Source organism: Talpa occidentalis, unplaced genomic scaffold, assembly GCF_014898055.3.
Source record: "Talpa occidentalis isolate TD23 unplaced genomic scaffold, MPIMG_talOcc4v2.1 talOcc4.13, whole genome shotgun sequence".
In the NCBI taxonomy this organism is placed as follows: Eukaryota; Metazoa; Chordata; class Mammalia; order Eulipotyphla; family Talpidae; genus Talpa; species Talpa occidentalis.
The window spans coordinates 72764993-72786946 of record NW_023601322.1 but is presented as its reverse complement, the minus strand read 5'-3'; the positions used below and the strand labels follow the sequence as shown (position 1 = coordinate 72786946).

The 21954-nt window shown below is 40.8% G+C and overlaps 2 protein-coding genes across 15 annotated transcripts in view; one reads left to right on the top strand and one right to left on the bottom strand.

Annotated features, from left to right (window-relative positions):
- UBE2B (ubiquitin conjugating enzyme E2 B) overlaps positions 1-5463 on the top strand; it is a 13281-nt gene extending 7818 nt beyond the window's left edge. Inside the window, exons 4-6 of the mRNA XM_037509311.1 lie at positions 748-837; positions 3268-3356; positions 4490-5463. Of these exons, the coding sequence (XP_037365208.1) occupies positions 748-837; positions 3268-3356; positions 4490-4618 (308 nt within the window). The 3' untranslated portion in view covers positions 4619-5463. The remainder of the gene's footprint in view (positions 1-747; positions 838-3267; positions 3357-4489) is intronic.
- CDKN2AIPNL (CDKN2A interacting protein N-terminal like) lies at positions 1919-21954 on the bottom strand. Of its 14 annotated transcripts, none has more exons than XR_008551455.1 (7): positions 21679-21947; positions 20318-20417; positions 14601-14701; positions 9371-12975; positions 8546-8614; positions 7604-7722; positions 1919-2162 (listed from the first exon to the last, which is right to left on the bottom strand). XR_008551455.1 is itself a non-coding variant. In XM_037509309.2 (3 exons), the coding sequence occupies exons 1-3, from the start codon at positions 21915-21917 to the stop codon at positions 14690-14692; spliced, it is 351 nt and encodes a 116-aa protein (XP_037365206.1). In that variant the 5' UTR covers positions 21918-21954; the 3' UTR covers positions 12982-14689. The 14 variants fall into 14 exon arrangements, 1 of the variants encoding a protein (XP_037365206.1); XR_008551458.1 differs by having other exon boundaries at positions 8546-9617; positions 9849-12975; XR_008551459.1 differs by having other exon boundaries at positions 8546-9483; positions 9849-12975.

Below are 21954 nucleotides of genomic sequence, written 5' to 3'. Positions count from 1 at the left end.
AAAACAACATTGAAGAAATAAGGAATGAACCTATAGAGACATATATATGTGCAAGTGCAAGGGATTGTAGTTGCATCACTTCTCCAACCTCTGGATACTTGAATGAATACAAAAGGAGTCTACAAAGAGAAACACAGACCTTAAATAGTGGTTATTTTTGTGAACTAGATTTGGAATTGGAGTTATTTGTACACTATGAGCTAATTGACTTTGTTACAAATGCATAATTTTTTAAATGCCTGCCATCTCTATTGACCATAAAATACTGACTCAGACTGATTAAATGTACTGTGTTGGCCTATAACTGAAGTAGACAGACTAACACTGATTCTTGAATGCAAAGCGAAGGGATTCCTATGGGGACAGAATAGAACTTTAATTTTACCACCCAAGCCTACTGAAATCGGAGTCCTTTGTGTAGTCACCCTCTCTCAGAATCCTTTGACACCCCTTTCTGAACTATAATAAACTGTTCTATTTTCCACGTGAGCATTTGAAATTTGGGTAGCAAGGGCCAAATTGCCTTCTTAAAATATGACATTCATTTATTTAATACTCACTGTGAGCACGTGAAACATGCTTGTTCTCCAAGTGCTTACTGCTTTTTTGTGTTATTAGTCTAATATAGTATAAATGAAAGTACATTTACTTTATATGCAAAAACCAATATGGGGATGGGAATGCAGTGATGACAAGTTTAAAATGTGCTTGTTTTTACTATAACTGTTTTGGTTTGTTTCTATCTAGGTACTTTTAAACTAGTAATAGAATTTTCTGAAGAATACCCAAATAAACCGCCAACTGTTAGGTTTTTATCCAAAATGTTTCATCCAAATGGTAAGTAGCAGTTTATTAGACTTTGCAAATGATGGGGGTGGGGAGGAGTTGTTTCTTTACTTATAGAACTAACTTCCTTTTTGCTCTTCCTGGCTATTAAAACACTTCTTTGCTGCCCTATATTCTTTCCATGTTAATATTAGACAGTTTTGAATTTTGCAGTTTTGAATCAAATTTGAAATAAAATTTTGACAACTTCTGATTTTATAGTAATATTATTTGTAAGAATGTGAAAGATAAGAAAAAATTGGTTGCTTAAGCTTTTTTTTTAAGCTTTTAAAAAATTCAAATAGGGCCTCCCCAGTGGCACAGAGGTTGAGCGTTGGGTTGCGAAGCTGCCAGCAGCTTCTGCAGTGCCGGTTCGATCCCCGGCTGCTCCCTGGCCACCAGAGGAGGGTCCCACATGGCGCGCAGACCTCTCCTGCCGCCCGCTGCTCGCCTCAGCAGTGTCCGTCGGTCCTTCTGCCTGTTCTGCTCCCCGCTCTGGCTCTGGTGAATTCTCTCACCCTCCCGTGCTTCTGACTGTACCCAGTGCTTGTATAAATAAATAAATAAATAAATAAATAAATAAATAAATAAATAAATAAATAAATCTTTAAAAAAAAATTCAAATAGATGTTTATATACCATTTGGATATTTTATGTAAAGTTAAGTAATTTTTTAATGTACTGCAAACATTTTCCCTTACTGAATATTTTTTTGCATTATTCTTAGTGACTGTAAAATGTTGTTATATGAATTTACCATAATTTAGTGTCCAGTTGATTTTCAGTTTGCAATTTTAAACAGCACTTTGAACACTCTTGAAATTAAATCTCAAATGTCCATGAACTTTTTTAGATTCCTCTTGAAAGTACCTTAATTGGGGTCGGGGAGGGAAGGAATCACATTAAATGAGTAGAAGTTATTAAAAAGAGCTTAAATATTTTGGAAAATAATTCTTTCAGATAGCAATTCATAACCAAGCAATAGAAGTGTAATATAGCAGCAAGAATTCAGAGAAGAACAAATTCATTTGTAAAGGTTATTTAGTAATTTATGAAAAATAGTAATAAACTTCTAAAAATAAATATACAAGCAAGTAAAAAATGGAAAATGAGGGCCTCCCTGGAGGCGCAAGGGGTTAAGATGCAACCTATGAAGCAGTCCGCAGCCTCTGTAGCAGAAGTTCATTCCCTGGCCAGGGAGCTACCCACGTGGCGCAGCAGATCTCTCTTGTCTCGCACGCTGCCCCCCTTAGCAGTGTATTTCAGTCTGCCTGTTCTGTTCCTCTGTCTCTGGTGAATCCTCTCACCCCACACACCTCTGGCCTGTACCTTAGTTCCTGTATGCATAAATAAATAAATCTTTTTAAAAAAAGGAAAATGAATTAAAAGCCTGAAAAAACATACCACCATTGAATTATTCCATGGTGTTTTTACATAGTCAGTCCCAAGAGGGAGGAAGGAAGAAGCCTCCCAAATGTTAAAGACATTTAAAACAGGGCCTGCCTCCCCGTTGGCGCAGCAGTTGAGCGCTGGGTTGCGAAGCTGCCCGCAGCCTCTGCAGCGCTGGTTTGATCCCCGGCTGCTCCCTGGCCACCAGAGGAGGGTCCCACATGGCACGCAGACCTTTCCTGCTGCTCCACTCAGCAGTGTACTTCTGTCCTTGTGCCTGCTCTGCTCCCCGCTCTGGCTCTGGTGAATCCTCTCACACTCCCTCGCTTCTGACTATACCCAGTGCTTGCATAAATAAATAATCTTAAAAAAAAAAAAAAAAAGACATTTAAAACATCTTACCCACTTGATTTTTAGTTTTTGATGATGAAAAGGTAAAGGAAATAAGATCCTTCATAACTTATACATATCTACCACTTAGATTTGGTATTTAGTCTTACAACTGTTTCTTTTCTATTATGAAAATATTTATATATATTAATTTTATATTATAGGTAACAAGGTAATTTAGCAAGGGTATCTTTCTGCATCAATGAACATAGGGTATATAGATTATTTTTGGTGGCTACATTGGTATGTGTTGGTTATATGAATGTACCATTGTTTAACTAGTACCCTCTTTATGAGCCATAGGATAGTTTCCAATTTTTCAATTACATGCCCATATTATTTCTGCTGGAATAATTTCCAGGAGTGGAGTTGGTAAGTCAAAAAAGAAACTTTTTTTCCAAGAGTTTACTTAACATTTAGAAATAAGGAGTAAAACTGATTTGCTGTATGTGCTGTGTTAAAAAACTCTCAGCCTCCTGATGAATAAATGCAAAGACCTTAGTTTTAAGGTAAGTTTTTCTGTGAGACAAAAGGGTTCATTTACTTTCTGATGCTCAGAACTTCTGAGTAGTCAGGATTCGGCTTTTGTGGTAAAGATTTCTCTTAACTGTTATTAGATATGACCAAGTAAATATGTAACCAGTTTTAGTGTTGTCTTTGCAGTGTATGCTGATGGTAGCATATGTTTAGATATCCTTCAGAATAGATGGAGTCCAACATATGATGTATCTTCTATCCTAACATCAATTCAGGTATGTCTTAGAATGCATCGTGATTTTTCAAATATTCTGTGGTATATTTGCTCTTTTAGGAGAATGTAAAGACTCAGTGATTAAACCTTCCTCACACCCAGGTAACCATGGGAGAGCTTGTGTGAGGCAATGTGATGGCCACTACACTGTGGAAAGCATCACAGAGTGTAGACAGAAACACATTATTTTCAGGTGACTAGTCTACGTTCTCACTAGTGACCACATATGATCAAATCCACAATCATTTTCCTGATCATAGATTAGTAACGTATTCTCACCAGTCAACTTTTATTTGTGCTCATGACTAGAGGTTGTAGAGAAAAATGGAAAGTCTCCTTAAGAGAGAGATAAAAATGACTACTTCGAAAACCATAGGAACCTCAAGAAACTGAAGTGCAAAGAAACATTGGGTACAAGAAAATGTGTTTACAAAAAGAAAAGTACAGTAGGTAACTATCAATATTTGCCAAAGCACTCTGCCACAGTATTTGAGACCTGACCTTGAACAACAATTTTGGTGGGGTGGAGTATGGGATGTTTCAGTTACATGGATTTGAGAGAAGCAGAATAATTGGGTTTGTGACTCATTTCTGTTTTAATTCAGGTCATCTTACAAACATTTTGTATTTCATTCCCTTGATGCGCCATGCATGTGTTTTGTTGATTAAAGGGACTAAGATTCATTACCCAACCAAATTATTATTTGCAAAATAACTAGAGGTTAACTTTGGAAAATGTTACTTGCTCAGCCAGTTATAGGTATTGTATGTTAACCAAATCAAGCTGTTTATTTCCTGGTTAATAACCCCAGTGTGCAGAAGAATGCTGTTCTCTGAAATTAGAAGTCTTCATGTAGATTTTATATACACACACGTAATCCTTTATTGAAATATGAAGTCTTAAGGCAATTTAAAAAATAATTGTTTGGGGAGCTCATATTCTCTAGCATTGGAAAACTGCATCAAGCCATTACTAAAAGTATTTAGACCTAAAAATAAGACATGCTAATTTCTGTCATTTCTTTATTGAATAATTTCTGTTGTTTTGTATCAACATGTATGCACCATTGTCTGACTCATGTTAACATAAAGAATCCCTCTGCAAATCTTTTTTCTTTTTCTCTTTACTTCTAGTCTCTGCTGGATGAACCGAATCCGAATAGTCCAGCCAATAGCCAGGCAGCACAGCTTTATCAGGAAAACAAACGGGAATATGAGAAAAGAGTTTCGGCCATTGTTGAACAAAGCTGGAATGATTCATAATAGACAACTGGTCTGTTAATCTTTTCATCATTGTTGTGTATAATTTACCTCTCAGTAGAAAGGCTAACAAATTTTAAGTGCCACAGGTTTTAAGGATTCTGCAGAAAAAAAAAAGTCCTTCAGTTTAGAACCTACAAAGCTTGTGTATCTTGATTAATGTACTTTTTATTGCATGGTGTGAACTAAGTTATTGCTTACATAAATTTGTAATATATCCTGTTTGTATTTTTTTCCAAGTGTATAATGTTGGTGTGGAGTTTTCATGACAGAATATACACATTTTGTAAATCTGTACTTTTTTCAAATATTGAATGCCTTATTTTTGAATTCTTTAGATTTTTAAATTGGAGAAAAGCACTTAAAGTTTTTTATATATGAATATTACATGTAAAGCTGTTAAAATACATAACTTCAGTGCAAGAGACTTTGTCACTTATTTCCTTATCTGTGTAGGAGGGGTTAATAAGTCTCTAGCTCTCCATTAATTGATAGTTTCATTTCCAATTTCAAAAGAACAGATATTTTATCAAGAAATTCTTCAAATTTGATTCTAAACACCAATTATAATCTCGAACTTTGTTTTGACTATACCTATATTGGTTTCAATTGAGCAATTGTAGACATAATTGGTTTGATTCTGTCCAACTCTGTATTTAGGGCACTCGTTACTGTTTCTTCATGCACTACTTACTGTTAAACTGTACCTTTTGCAATTTCACAATTTGCACCTCTACATGAGGAACTGGCACATCTACCATGAGCAGAGAACTGATGCAACTTACTTTGCTGCTTGATAGCACTTTAGAAGATTGATAATGAAAGTACAACCCATAAAAACATTTACCAAAAATCCATGCCCCACTATTAACACTAAATAAGAATTTGGTTGCATTGATTTGAACAAGGCAGATATTTGGGAGGAATCTTGGTGTAATTTAAATATTTGAAAAATACTGCCTTTTAATGCAATTGCATATCTGTTTATTCTGGGAAAATGTTTTACTATCAGGGCCTGCTGAATTGCTTTCTCTTGTGGAGATTTTTTTTTCTTATCTCCTAAGTTGTATAAAAGTTGTAACTGCATCGTAGTTTACTGGATAAACTTAAAACACAGTATTGTAGAAAGCTAATACAAAGCTATCTTATGCCTTCAAATAGTATAGAAAATGGAAAATATACAAGTAAATTCTGTTGAATCACCTGTGTAGTCTTTCTAGTAGTAAACAACAGCTATTTCAGTAACCCCAGGATTTTCTTGTCATATCCATACTAATGTAAGAGTAAGCTAACAGCTTCTCTATCAGAAGACTGGTTTCTTTTTTATTGGAAGAGGAGGATAGCAGTATCTACACCTTCTATTTATTAAGCGTTGTTTAACATTGCAAAGATAAGTGCTTATGTTTCTCTTTAAAAGTTACTACTTGGCAATTTGGGGGGTAAGTGTACAAACTTAGGGAACTTTGACACAAATGAGTTCACTCACTGAAATCATGGCCAAAAAAAAAAAAAAGATGCTTTATTTAAAGGTACTTTTGGTCATATTAAATGTATGATGCATTTCTATTCAACTCTAAAACAAATTATAGTTTCTACAGGCATTTACTACAGTGACGGACACTTAGATTAAATATACAGTAGCTGTGAGTCTTTCCTCTTCATTAAATGTTATTTGGATATTGCTTTAAAATCTATTTTTATCCTTAACCTGTTTTCCTTTCCCTATTTAAAATTGGAACAGTTATTCCAAGTATTGATTGATAATTATAAGGGAGTTATAATTTATTTTGCAGTGAACTCTAACTCCCTAAATTAAACACATGGGTAAAACTGACATCGCCTTTATATTCCCATTGAAAAAAAAAATTTAGGAGTGTTCTCTTGATTACTCCATTTTTTTTTTTTTAATAGAGGCATGTTATTTATTTATTTGTTTGTTTGTTTGTTTATACATGCACTGGGTACAGTCAGAAGCGCGGGAGGGTGAGAGAATTCACCAGAGCCAGAGCGGGGAGCGGAGCAGGCAGAAGGACCGAAGTACACTGCTGAGGGGAGCAGCGGGCGGCAGGAGAGGTCTGCGCGCCATGTGGGACCCTCCTCTGGTGGCCAGGGAGCAGCCAGGGATTGAACCGGCGCTGCAGAGGCTGCGGGCAGCTTCGCAACCCAGCGCTCAACCGCTGCGCCACCGGGGAGGCCCAGATTACTCCATTTTTTTTTAAGTCTTGGAACAGATTCCTATTTCTCTGGTTGAATTCCATATGTAAAACCTTCAGTTTACAAGCTTATGTCATACAAAAAGTATTTACTTTTAAATTCTAAGTATAAACTTAATGTATGGTATGGCATAATTAAGTTTGTTGTAATTTAAGGAAGTTTAACAAAATTGTAAAGTTTAAATTCATTTGTGATGCAGTTCCTCTGTACTAGTACTCATCACACTCTGTGAAAGGCACTATTCTAAGCATTTTAACATATATTAATCTCATTTCAGACTCTCAGTAATCCAATGAGGTAGGCGGTATTACATTACAGATGGGGAAACGAGGTACAGAAAGATTAAATGACTTGCCCAAGGTCAACCAGCTACTACATGATACAGCTGGGAGCTGAACCCAGGCAGTCTGGTCTTTGAACTAGTAACTACTATTCCTGTAGGAAATAAGGATTCATCCCCTTCCTAGAAATATTCTTGAGTCTATATACCCAGCCCCCCAAAATAAAGTCCCATGAATCCAAATAACTTCTAGAACTGATCTAAAAAATTCTTACTCATGTAGGTGGAAGGTAATGGAGAAGAAGGCTATTTAAGATGCCTTTTAATAAGTCTGTTTTATGCTTAAGAAAGAAGGTACCTGTCTTCATTTAATACTTTGGAACTCACAGCAGAAGTTAGAATTATGTCTAAGGTATTTTGAGCTCTCAATTCTCCCAAGTTTTAAGGGATAGGGTTTTAATTTTTAGATCTTGATTGTAATTTATTATACTTACTTTCTTTTGCATCCAACAATGCAAAGTCCCAAAGGCATTTGTTATGTGGCGATTATAATAGAATCGTCAGTAGTTCAAAAGCTACCTTGTGGAAGATGGTGGTCCTGTTCAGTTTTCATCTAGTTAGGGGAAAAAATGAGTTGTCAGATAAAGGGAAAGTAAGTTATCTTCAGTTTATTCTAGCATATGATGACACAGAACATAGGTACAGAAACAAAATTTTGTTGAAATAATTGTCCTTTACCCTTTGAAAAAGAAAACACAAATGTCTGTGCCATTTTTCTTTGGCAAGTTCTCTTCAACCATCACTATACAACAGCTTTTATTAATTTTTTAAAGATTTAATTTATGCATACAGGCTAGAGGTGCAGGGGGTGAGAGGATTCACCAGAGACATAGTGGGGAACAGAACAGGCGGATTGACTGAAATACACTGTGAGGGGAGCAGTGGGCAAGTCAGGAGAGGTCTGCTGCGCCATGTGGGTAGATCCCTGGCCGGTCAGGGATTCGAACTTGTGCTACCAAAGCTGCAGATCGCTTCATACTGCTATGCTTAAGCCCTTGGGCCACCAGGGAGGCCCACTACACGACAGCTTTTAAAACAATTTTGTTAGGGCCTCCCCGGTGGCGCAGTGGTTGAGCGCTGGGTTGCAAAGCTGCCCGTGGCCTCTGCGGCGCCGGTTCGATCCCCAGCTGCTCCCCGGTCACTGGAGGAGGGTCCCACATGGCGCGCAGACCTCTCCTGCCGCCCGCTGCTCCCCTCAGCAGTGTACTTCGGTCCTTCTGCCTGCTCTGCTCCCTGCTCTGGCTCTGGTGAATTCTCTCACCCTCCCGCACTTCTGACTGTACCCAGTGCATGTATAAACAAAAACAAACAAACAAACAAATAAATAAGACATGCCTCTATTAAAAAAAAAAAAAAAACAATTTTGTTAGTAATACCTTGAGGTTTTTAAGTTCACTGTTCATACATGGCATGGAGTAGGGCTTTTTTTCTATTGATAGTTGGGCCTAAAAGATGAATGTGATATGTCCTTAACAAATCTTGTTGGGTATGTGACTCAGCAACATTAGCTCCTTGCTAGTTGAAATCAAGAAATCCAGAAGGCAGGGTTCCAAGATTCTTTGGCATTTGAAAGGCTTATACTTGGGTGAGAAGCCTGCGTAGACTAACTTTCAGAAACTCTGCCATTTACTGAGTGCTAGATTTTGACCACATGATGCTTTTGTTTTGTCAGTGACTTCTAGAATGATATCTTTGGAAAGACTATATTTAGTGTACATACTCTTCAACAAATAACCTTTTAGCAGTCTAACCAGCCAACTTCTCTAATGAAGTCTTTATATGTGATAGTCTTGGTGACAAGTATGATATTTCTACAGTCTTTTGTGGGGAGGACAGCTGATGTAGCCTTTCCTGGAAAACAGATTCCTCAAGTGTCACTGGCTTGGGAGCATTCCTACAGAGGGCCATGCCCTATTTCTGAAAGGATCCCCTTGGGGTCCATCCACCTGATCCATTCAGTTAACATTTTCCCTGGAATGTTGGGAGGATTCTGTGGTGTCCTGAATGCTGCCAGAATACAAACATAAAAACAGTTCAGACAGACCTCTTAATGCTGCTTCCTGTCTGAAATCCAAAGGATAGTGTTTTCCCTCTTCCCTGCCCCCCTCTATAAACAAGGCCTTTTGCCAAGACTACCACAGCCTACCACTTGAATTAGACTAGCAGCACTTCTAAAGAGAATGTCAAATGAAGATACTTACTGCTCTGTGGCCCCTGTATAAAGCCTTTTTCCAAAAATTGTTGACAGTCTATGTTTATGTGTTGGTGCCAATACAGAGACAGCAAGGAATAAGAAGCTGGTTGGCCTAGTTATCTACTGGGCAGAGAATAGCAGAATCCAGAGATGCCAACCCAATATCAACAGCTAATGACTTGGAATATCTCCAAAGAAAAGCTAGATTACTAAACTGGAGGTGCTATAGTGAGGTTAGGCTTCCAGGACTGTACCTGCACATGAGCAGAAGGTTGCCTTTAGATTGAAAACATCAGTCTCATGGAGGAAATATTTTACAAGCCAGAAAGATCAGTAAGGGCAGTAACACGGCCTGGGGGTGGTAGTTGATGAACCCATTTGTTCAGGAAAGAAGTTGCCCTCCCTGGCTTTTCTTAGCCCTTACAAGTTCTCTGACAGGGGCTGGGTATTTTGCACAGAGCAACTTTAGAACAAATCATAATCACCATGGCATTCTCTCAAGATGAAGTCTGAGGAATCAGGCTGTAAGTACCAAAGTCCTAAATACCAAAAACTGAAGCTTAGAACCAACCACTGGTGCCTGGGCAGGAGGCCAGTAGAACAGCAGAGGACTTCCTGGGTCCAAGATCCAAATTCTCGGTACAATTAGCACTTTTCTGGGTCTTGTTATAAAAGTAGAACATAGTCATAAAAAAATTGGTAAACACAGAAAGGCAAAAGGAAGCATGAGTCACTGTCTCATCACCTGAGAAATTGAAAATAGCTTAAGGGGAAGTGGGGACTGCAGGTGTCGGTCCTAGCCCAACTATTCCCAGTCAGCTAGGGTCCACAATTCATACCCAGAGTATTAAGGAGTCTAGGTGTTCACAGGGTTAACTTGGGCAAGTCTTCCACTATACAGTCAATAATACCACAGCAAAGCATCTGCTCACAGCATGTGCAAGCCCCAGCCATAACAGGTAGTACTTGGCTCCCGAAGTGCCAAATGTGGGAAGACTACAGTGAATATCCAAGCTGTAGCCAGAATTGGCCACCTGCTGTCTCCTTTCCTCCATCTTGGAGGTTTTGCTTCTGCCCCCTCCAGAGCAGTGGCATTTGATTGGTTCTCCATTGTTCCGTGCCTGTCATCGTTTGTTGAGTCAACATAACTACTGAATACTTAATGGGTGGCAACTCATATGTTAAGACTGGCTGGACAACTAAAATAGAAAAGGTCTGCCCTATTATAGCGCTGGGGGTGGAGCTTGGTCTGGTAGGTAACTGTGAAGTGCTCATTTTTCTCTTGTGTAAATTCAAGATAGTTGAAACATTTCATGTCTTCCCAGGTTGTCCTTAAAGGGAAAGCAGGGCAAGAATGAAGCAGTAAGGCTCCCCAAGTGCCAGGTACTTTCACACACATTAGCTTTTCCACTGAGTCCTCAATGAAGATTGAAATAAGCATCCCTACCTTGCAGATCCCCTACACTGAGGTGAACCAACTCAGGAGGAAGAAATACCTACCAATTCACACCTAGGGATAAACATCCTTTGTATGAGAAAATGTCAAAGGGAAAAGAAAATGCAGCCCTAATGGGCATTCACAGCAAAACAAGGGATTTCTAACAAGGGATTTCTAACAAGGGATTTCTAACAAGTCATCACTAAGTTCAAGATTGACCACTGTACTGTTAATTGCCCCTTCACTAAACCAGGAGAGGACAAGACCTGCCTCAGGCTCCTAAAAACCTTCTCTCAGGCAACTGACATTGGAGGGCCATATTCAAGGATATTTTTAGTTCATTCGCCTACTTTTCCTGGGCAGGGAAAGGGGGGTGGGAATTGGGCTGCGACCCGCCTGGGTTACGTTGTGAAGAGGCATCAAAGTCTGACAGCACTGTCAAAGGAAAAAGCTCTGGGTCACAAGTCCATGCCTAGAATAAGTAGTTAGCTCCATCTAATTGGAGTTTATAGTCTCACTTTTTACTATTTGATTTCCAAATGAATGTTCCAATGTAGTCACCCCACCTCTGGTGGCCCTCTTGTCTGCAGGCAAGGCTTATGGCACACCTCCATCTCTGGCAAAAGCACATGCAATGGATGGCCCCCACTGCTGGCAATGTGAGAAATCACTTCACATTTGGTTTTAAAATGAGCAGTTGCTAGCCCTGGGAGTTGTAACTTTTTTTTTAAAGATTTACTTTTATTTATTTATGGATACAAGAACTGGGGTGCAGGCCAGAGGTGTGGAAGTGAGAGGATTCACCAGAGACAAGAGTGGGGAGCAGAACAGGCAGATCTACTGAAATACACTGCTGAGGGGAGCAGCGGGCGAGACAGGAGAGGTCTGCTGCACCATGTGGGTCAGCTCCCTGGCCAGGGATCGAACTCGTGCCACTTCGGCTAGTGATAGCTTTATAGTGCTGAGGCTTAACCCCTTATATCACCAGGGAGGCCCAAAATGCTATTTATTTTAATGAAAAGCAAGCCAGGCGACATTTTGTTTCTTCCCTGAAGATATGTATAGATAGATACATAGCTATAAATCCCTGTGAGGACAGAGATTATTTTTAGCATGCACTTATTTAAGGAAAAAATTCCCATATGACCAAAATCTGTTGCAGTTCTAAGACACTTTCCTCTTAAGATTTGTGTTTACTCTTCCTACAGAACTGAAAGGTGTCCCTGAACTAGTCAAGAGTGAGAGCTATGACTAGATGACAAGTCTCAGGCCTCGAAAGTTGACCTTCTTCCAGATATAAGGGTATCTGGCCTAGACTTTAGTACTGCACAGCTGGGGATAACCATGTTACCTGACATTTAGGGTATTACTTCAGTCAATAAAAAAATGCCCACCAGGGCCTCCCTGGTGGCGCAGCAGTTGAGCGCTGGGCTGCAAAGCTGCCCACAGCCACTGCAGCGCCGGTTCAATCCCCAGCCGTCAGCGAGGGTCCCACATGGTGCACAGACCTCTCCTGTAGCACCTGCTGCTCCCCTCAGCAGTGTACTTCGTTGGTCTGCCTGTTCTGCTCCTCAGCAGTGTACTTCGTTGGTCTGCCTGTTCTGCTCCCTGCTCTGGCTCTGCTGAATTCTGTCACCCTTCTGCGCTTCTGACTGTACCCAGTGCTTGTATGAATAAATAAATAAATCTTAAAAAAAAAAAAAACTTGCTTTAAAAAAATGCATTTCAGATACGATAGTGTATATCTTCACTGTCATTCACTACAGGTAGCAAAGCATCAGAGGATGGGTGTTAATGCGATTCCTTCCTGTGCTCATGGAATAGATAAGCCGCAGGTCCAAACAGAGTCTGGAAAAGTCAAGAGGGAATCTTTTCCTCTGTGAAAGTAAAGAATTGATCAAGTGGGCCACAGACTCAAAAGAATGTTTCAAAAGCAATTTCCTGGATAACATGAAGTTGAGGCAACACTGTTAACAGAACTTAAATTGTACTATTAGCACTTGCTTCTCACAAGGTCTTTAGGGTTATGCCTTTAACAGAAAAGATCCTCTTCATTTCTACTTCATGTAATACTTTACCATGTCCTTTCTGATGATCTCAACTTGATCCTCACCCCAAGTCTTGGGCAGGATTGTAGGAGCCAGTATCTTGCAGCTTTTATCTGGTGTGAGCTCCTGTTTCAAAGCAATGCAACATTTTAGATTTCTATGTCACTTTCTATCTGAAGAGACATAATGGATGAAATTCTAAACTACTACTTAATCTTATAGATGAGACAGCTACAGAGGTTGTAAAGATGAGAAAAAGGAGCAGTTTTCGCTGAGGAAATGAGCTCATTAGAAAATGGCATCAGGAAATTTGATTTTGATAAGTCTTTAAAAATAAACTCAGGTGATGTGGTAGGCCCAGAGCTTGCTTCATATAATAAATGTGTTCCTGACAAGCTATTGTTTTATTGGCGCATTGAATAGAATCCATGGAAAATGCATTTTTAAAATGACTTTCAACTTTGTAATTTGGTTTTTTAAGCCTCACAAATTTGTGCAAATCATCAAAATAGATACTAAGCTACATTTGAGGAAAAGGCTCTGGCTCGATGAGCACTGAATGGCCTTCTAACATCTTAATCCTTACTGCAGCACTGATTTGATCTCCATTTCCAGGTAAGTAATGCTCGAGGAGAGGTGGCTGGTACAAGGTTATAGATCACAGCGCCTGACTTCTTTACTTGGTCCACCCTAGTGATCGTTACAGATTAGAACTAAAGATATACAGAAATATGTCCCATACAAGGTGTGCCACTGGACCTTAGCCTTGAGTCATGGGCCAAGGTCTTGCCATTTCTTCGCTCCCAGATACACCAGATACACCATGTTCCCATAGCCAGCTCTCCTACTTTTAGCACTTCTGATTGTTTCATTACCTGTGTTTATGAAGCTAAGGCAGGATCCACTAATTCACCACCATCCTCAATACCAAGCACAGTGATGAGTGACTCCTACTATGATTACTACAATGCTGCCCCACAAATGCAATCCCTGTCAGTATTTATGCCTGGAATAAGTAATGAATGGTGGGTAATTAATAAAAAAGGGGAACAAGAAGGGAGGTAATGAACAGATCCACTAACTAAACCAGGGGATATTAACATCAGAATTTCAGAAGTAAAGCAATATTGCACTAAACAAGAATTTGTTTAAGGGCCACATGCAAGGCAATTTCTCAAGTCTAGAAGATGGAAGCCTCAGGCTGCCTCCAGGAAGAAAATGTGGGCTTTACCCAGCAACTTTAGAAAACTACTAGAGACTACAAATAACTGTGGAATCTTATACTATTGAGTTTTTAAGATAAGGCCAGATTTTTTTGTAGGCTGACTTCCGAGGCTTATGATTTGAATGTCAGTCATTTCTTTTAAAAAAAAAAAAAAAGATGAATTTGTGTAGCAGAGTATATATGGGTGGCATAGATACCAGATAGAAATAAGGAAATAAGGGATCTGGTTTGCCTTAGGGGAGGACGGGAAAAAAAAAGACCATGAAGCAGAATCACACTTAAAGGTACATTGTTGAAAAATCCAAATGTAAAATTCATTACCTGTCATTATTACATCAACATTAAAAAAGGTATTAACGAAAGTCTGACATTCAAGCTGAAAATAAGGAAGGCATGATTTATAAATACATAAATATCCATGCATACTTTCACAATGATCTACTGGAAGAATGATAACTTTTAAAACACCAATCTGGACATGATTCCTTTTCGTTCCCACTGCCTCTTGACTATATGGTGGTAATACCATGGGTCTTAAGAGCATCTGTGGTCAACATCCCAATGTCCTTTCTAAGCCTGTGTAGCTGATGATGAACCTGTGACGAATCTTCCCACTTAGCTTTGATGCTGAAAAAAAAGAAAAGGTTATGTAGCCAGCCATGTAGTCCAGTGAATCAAATCCATAAATTACAATATAGTACTGATGTAACATTTATGTACTATCCAGATGTTAAATATACTCAAATTATCAATATCTTCTTGTATACCAAAAAATTCAGCAAAACACTAACCATACCATCAATTTGGAAGCCAAAACCAAATTTTCTTGTTTTGTCACCTGTAATCTATAAATATTCAATTTAAACTGGTAACAGAAATACTTAAAAATGTAACTTTTTTCCTGGCTTGCTCTATAATGAAGGGCTCTAAAAGCAGAATCACACACTTATTATTCTAAATTAAAAGCAGCTGAATCCAGGTAGTAATTCACAATGTTTCACATTGAGTCAGGATATTTAGGAGAGATGTGAAGGTTATGTATTTCTGGATTTCACACTATTAGAAACTGTAAATGCATGTCTTCAAATAGCAGGGAACTGAAGCAGATACATTCTTTCTGGTTACTCTCTAGCACCTTTGGTAAATTTAATCTTGGCTTTAGACAACTTTTAAGCAGGGTGTGAAGAAATCATTTTGGCTGTCACCTTGTATTTGAATGGATTTCCTTAACATTTAGCAGTTCGAGTGAATCAATCTGAGAGTCTTTTTAGTAATCAGAGTTTTCAAGGTATGACCTAGTTCCTAGCTAAGCCTGTCTTTTTGAGAAATGAAAAAACAAAATTTGTCAGCAAAAGCAAAATATAAGAAGTCTCTCCTTTTAGGAGAATCCAATATCACCTAGAGAAACCAAAAGGAAAGAGAATCTCCTAAGCCATCCCTCAGATTTCCAGTAAGGCAGGCCAAGACTACAGCAGCACAACAGCTGCCATTGACATTGCTACAAGCATAGTCCTTTCCATAAGGTTTTGGGAGGAGACAATGGCCAAAGCGCTGGCCTCTGGGGTCAGACACAGCTTTACAAGCTTCTACTATTTCCACTGGATTAAGAGGATAAGAAAAGTAGCTCCACTGAGCCTTTATCTTGGGAGACAGGACAAAATCTAGCTAATCTGAGCAGCTACGTTTTTTTCTTAAAATAACAATACTTTGGCCTCCCCAGTGGCGCAGCGGTTGAGCGCTGGATTGCGAAGCTGCCCGCAGCCTCTGCAGCACCTGTTCGATCCCCGGCTGCTCCCCAGCTACTGGAGGAGGGTCCCACATGGCGCGCAGACCTCTCCTGCCGCCCGCTGCTCCCCTCAGCAGTGTACTTCGGTCCTTCTGCCTGCTCTGCTCCCCGCTCTGGCTCTGGTGAATTCTCTCACCCTCCTGCGCTTCTAACTATACCCAGTGTTTGTATAAATAAATAAATAAAATAAAATAAAATAAAAAAAAACCAAACCAAAAAAAAAAACAATACTTATCACAGTTGCTTTAACTAAGGGAGTGGCTGTCCCATTATCTTAGAGCTTACCAAGACAAAGCATAATACAAAGAAAAGATTCTCTTGAGATGCAGCATGCTTGTTTCTCTAATTTCTCTTTCACATTTCATATGTAGTTACTTTCCATACCGCCAATTTTCCTCTTCAATGAAAATGTCCTCAGGAAAAATGGACCAAGAAATGAAGCTGACAACTTTATTCTTTGAGCCAACAATGACAGCTTATAGTCAATCTCTCTCTCTTATTAAGACAGTCACTTGGGACTATTAATGGACATTCACCATAATGACACCCTTTCTGAGAGCGGCTGCTCTTTGTTAATTATTGCTCATCTACGGTTAAGCTGGTCAACCAAAAGAGCTAACAGTAGGTACCTAGGCATGGCCAGGTAACAGAGATTGCTGGATATGTTTGTGTTGAATGCCCCTTCTTTTTTTTTTTTTTAAAGATTGATTTATTTATGCATACAAGAACTGGGGTACAGGCCAAAAGTGTGGGGCGTGAGAGGATTCACCAGAGAGACAGAGTGGGGAACAGAACAGGAAGACTGACTGAAATACACTGCTGAGGGGAGCAGCGGGCGAGTCAGGAGAGATCTGCTGTGCCATGTGGGTCACCTTCCTGGCTGGGGATCAAACTCATGTTGCAGTGACTAGACAGTTTCATAGTGCTTCATCTTAACCCCCTGCACCACCAGCGAGGCCCAAATGCCCCTCTTTCAAAAGAAAAATCATACACTACAACTGATTAATAAATCTACTACATATCATATACCAATGTTCATTTCTTTATTCAGACAAAAACAAGAGTTGGACAGATCCACTTGTCTCAAAACTATGAAACAGGCGTAAAGTATTTTCAAAATCTTATTTGAGGGCCTCCCTGGTGGCACAACGGTTGAGCGCTGGGCTGCGGGGCTGCCTGCAGCGCTGCAGCGCCGATTCAATCCCAGGGAGGGTCCCAAATGGCTCACAGACCTCTCCTGCTGTTCCTACTGCTCCCCTCAGCAGTGTACTTTGGTCCTTCTGCCTGTTCTGCTCCCTGCTCTGGCTCTGGTGAATTCTTTCACCCTCCCACCCTTCTGTCTGTACTCAGTGCTTATATAAATAAATAAAAATTTAAAAAAATATTTAAAAAAATCTTATTTGAAAGAACTTAAGTATGTAAGTCATTTTTACTGTCCTGTCCCAAGATGGGACCAACATTTTGACCAATAATGCCAAGTAATTAATTTCTACTTACTAGCTAGCTTTAAAACCCCACTGAGGGGCCTCCCTGGTGGCGCAAGGGGTTAAGCAATGCACTGTGAAGCAATCCGCAGCCTCTGCAGCACGAGTTCAATCCCCAGCCGGCCGGGGAGCAACCCACATGGTGAGGCAGACCTCTCCTGACTTGCCCGCTGCTCCCCTCAGCAGTGTATTTCAGTTGATCTGCCTGTTCTGTTACCCACTCTGTCTCTGGTGAATCCTCTCACACACACACATACCCCATCTCTGGCCTGTACCCCAGCTCTTGTATACATAAATAAATAAAATCTTTTTTAAAAAAAACAAAACCCACTGAACTCTAAAGCTAAGGATCTATTCTGGGCAGAACTTCAACAGATGTTTTCAAGAGCATGACTCAACTTCAAGATTTTTTGGTCTCTGGGCTTGCAATGTTATTTGTTTGCCAGCCTCTATTGGGAAAAACTCAGGACAAAAACAAAAGAATGCTACAAAATCCCTTTTCAGTGGGTTCAGAGGGTGGCCTTCAATGGAGAAGGGGACATCCCTTCAATACCACACCAGTCTGTATGACAAATTCCTCTCAGGATGGACTTTGCAAGAGTTTGAATGGATAAAATTCTGCATACCCTCTAAGTAGCCCCCTTATAAGGTTCAACTGAGTTTCATTTTCAGTGGCATCAACAGTTTCAAACTTCTTTGCTAAGAAAATAAATTTTATCTAAAGGAAAGTGAAACACGTATTATCAAAAATTGCTCCCTGCTGAAGTACAGGCTCTCTGCAAGCTTCTTCCAGGTAGCTAATGCTAGTGATTAGTCTAATGGCCACACAGGTTTCAGGGATGCCAGATCCCTGCCAGAGGACTCTCTCCAGAGGCTCACATTGTGCAAGAACTGTGTCAAAAAAGAACACTCCTGAGCAAGGGCTCCCTACACTATTAAGACCTCTTTAAGATAGTTAACATTTAAAGAAAGACACACTCACTCTTACAATGTACACATTCCCCTCCAACATATACACATATGTCTCTTCGCACTGGTTTATGGATATTAGGGACATGCACATCAATTACAAAAGCTTGATCTCTCCTGGAGTCCACAGCCCAAATATGACATGTGATTTCTAACAGCCCAGCATGACTGAAAAGAGCACAATACATGATAAGTATAAAAGAAAACTGATGTGAAAAACAGGTCTTAGGGAAGGCAGAATACCTCTCAGGAGCAAAAAGCAAGGAAAGGATCTGCCACAAGCAGTTAATAAGTGAAACCTGGGCCTCCCCGTTGGCACAGCGGTTAAGTGCTGGGTTGCGAAGCTGCCCGCAGCCTCTGCAGCGCCGGTTCGATCCCTGGCCGCCGGACGAGGGTCCCACATGGCGCGCAGACCTCTCCTGCTATGTCGGCTGCTCCCCTCAGCAGCGTATTTCATTGGTCTGCCTGTTCTGCTCTCTTCTCTGTCTCTGGTGAATTCTCTCACCCTTCCACACTTCTGACTGTACCCAGTACTTGTATAAATAAATAAATAAATTAATTAAAAAAAAAAAAAAAGAAGTGAAACCTCACGCTGTGCCCTGCCTGCTGCTGCCCCATGGAGTGTATTCAGGCAGCTGCCCCCTGCCTGGGTCCCATGAACCTCATTGCTCTGAGACACCCAAGGACTGCCCATAGATTTTTTTTAATCTATAACAGGGTTCAAAAAGTTACAAACTCGGGGACTCCCTGGTGGCACAAAGGGTTAAGTCTCAGCACTATGAAGCTATCTGCAGCCACTGCAGCATGAATTCAATCCCCAGCCAGGATGCTACCCACATGGTGCAGCAGACCTCTCCTATCTCACCCACTGCTCCCCTCAGCAATGTATTTCAGTGGATCCACCTGTTCTGCTCCCCACTCTTGTCTCTGATAAATCTTCTCACACATACCCCAACTCCCTGCATCCCTATCCTACACCCTAGCTCTTGTACGCATAAATAAATAAGTCTTCTAAAAAAAACCTACAAGAATACTTGAAGAAATCTATCTAAAATCAAATGGAGTGTGCTCTTTGGGACTGAAGTACTTTCTGAGAAGTTAAGGATTATTTAATTCCTTGATACCTACACAGAAATAAACTTCTTAGTGTACCTTACCCCCCAAACAAGACCCAACTAGGGTGAGGCAAGTGCTTACCTATGTTTCTGAGGGTAGAACTAAAAAGAGGCCAGCCCCATTTACTCTACTGCTTGAGTCAATTCTGTAAGTATTTTCTGAGGATCTTCTCCGGCATATGCCTATACTATGCTATGGAGACAGAAGGATTCAAGAAGTTTACAACTGACTCTAAAAGGAGTTGGGGTAAAGTAATAAACAAGGAAATTGGGAGACACCAATTCTGCTGCCCAAGAAGAGGGGAAATGAGAAAAAAGTATGTCTTGAGAGATTCTGACAAGGACCTGGGTTGCTCAGTCCCATCCTGTCAGCCACATTCTCTACACCCCAGGATCCAGATACAAGGCTCTGTGGGCAACAGTTCACTGGTTAAAAAGTCCACATCTCCCTATCAGACTAAGCCCTGCAGAATAAGGAATAGCTGTGATGTTTGGGAATTAGTCCATCTACATTCCCACTGGCAAATAGGAGGGACCAAACAAGTCTGGTCAGGCCCTCCCAACTGGGGTAAGGATAAGTTCATGTTATCAAGGTTTCTTGGTAAGTGGGAGCACTAGTCAACATTTCCTTAAACATCAAAATTGCAAAATGCTCAAAATATAATGTTCCTAGAGGAACTGAAGGGATTGAGTTTATGTGTTACTCCACCAACAATGCATAATTTATCAAAAGGTTTCTACCAATTACAGGGAAATAGAAATGAAAAGGGCTTAGATGTTTCTGGTAGTAAATAAAAGCATTCAGAAAACAATGTAGTCAGACACATCATCACACTGGCAGGGGCTATCACTCCATGCCATTTCAAAAGCACTTGGAAATCCTATTTACCTTTTTCATTAATTCACTCCTGGTAGTAAACTGTGGCAGGTCTTCCACTTCAATCCCATCAGCCATTTCCATCACCTTGTCTAAAAGGTCTTTGTTGTAACTGCGCAATAAAAGGGAGTAAGAGAAAAACCTTGTCACTGTGGCTACTAAGAAATTACAGATAGGATTGTAAACTCAACTCTCAGAGGAATGATTTGATACTACAGGGTAAACACACACACCTTCAGCAGCAGCTAAGGGAATGGTTCTTTCTGCTTGTGGATACAGCAGGGGCTCTAGGAATGCCACTAGAGGAGGTGTTTTAAGATTTAAAAAAACAAACAAAAAAAGACAAGGCACTGTACATTTGGTAATACATATTCGTGGATTAGGAATGAGGGTTCAATTTTTTTCATTTTTAAACATGTGCAATGTTGGTCTAATGAAAATAACTATTTTCATTTGTCAAATTTTTTGACATTTGCCTAATCTTGGACCCAGTTAAAGAGGATATCCCACAGGTACCCAGAAGGCAGAGAAAAGGAATGGATGGTCTGGCACTGCTTCCCCAAATATTGTTCTAATAACCTCCAACATCTGAAAAACAAACCCAGTGACTTAGGGCTGGGGGAATCATGTGACCAGTCAGGCAGCCATAAGGGGCACACACAATTGCAGGGAATATTAAAATAAAAGAATATGGGGAGCCTGGAGATTTTCCACCTTCTTGATGGTGGGGCAGAGGTGCTTATCAAACACCTCATAAATGGGCTCTAGGCGGACTCTGTTATTTCCATAAGTGGAAAGGCAGAAAGGCAAGGCTGGCTCTATCACAGGGTCCCACAAACTGGGGAGTGAGGAGAAACAGCCAAGAGCCACAGAAGACATCCTGCCATAAATGGTAAAACCCACCAATCAACTCAGAGGCTACGTGGCCCTGATATATCACTTCTCCCTCATCTTCCCGTACAAACTGGGGGAATCTCAGTTTCCACCTGTACAACTTTATCTTGTGAGTGAAAGGTGCTAATGGGCTTAAAATGCACTCTGTAAGGTGCTGGTCGAGCTAACAGTATACACAAATAACGGCAACTTGAGCGCCCACCAGGCCCTCAGCTCTTGCTAGATGGCAGCTTGTGCTAAGTGTTTTTCACCCGTTAATTTTGTAGTCATCACAACCATCCGTTTTCCAAACGGGGAACCTGAAGCTTAGAGAAGTTAAATATCCAGGCACGGGGCTGGCTAGGATGGGAATCAGCCATGGCCTGATCACTGCGGCTGGAGGTTGGGGAGGAAGTTCTGTCCCGAGCAGAGGTCAGGCTGGGCGAGGGCTGCGGGTCGGAAGCGGGGGACACGGTCAGGCAGCCGGCAGGGGTCCGCACCTGCAACCCAAGAAGAGGTGGTTGGCCCAGACCATGGAGAGGGAAAGAAGCTGGTCCAGGCGGCCGCCGCCGTCGGGCGGGTCGCGGTAGTCGGCCAGGTGGCGCAGGATGAATTCCATGCGGGCCTTCCATTGCTTCTCGCTCTCCGAGTAGGAGCGGAACTGCTCCGCGAAGTCGGTCGCCTGCCGCACCCCAGAAACCAGCTCCTCCACCGCGGCGGCCGTCTCGCCCCCCACCATGGCGCACGCAGTCTCCGAGAGCCGACCGGCCCGCCGC

What these genes read in the sequence shown, in the direction of transcription:
- CDKN2AIPNL (XM_037509309.2), bottom strand. Translation starts at nt 21,917, where the DNA reads ATGGTGGGGGGCGAGACGGCCGCCGCGGTGGAGGAGCTGGTTTCTGGG. An exon ending in CACCTCTTCTTGGGTTGCAG is followed by an intron (nt 20,418 to 21,678) that starts GTGCGGACCCCT and finishes TTTATTGCGCAG; the next exon opens with TTACAACAAAGACCTTTTAG.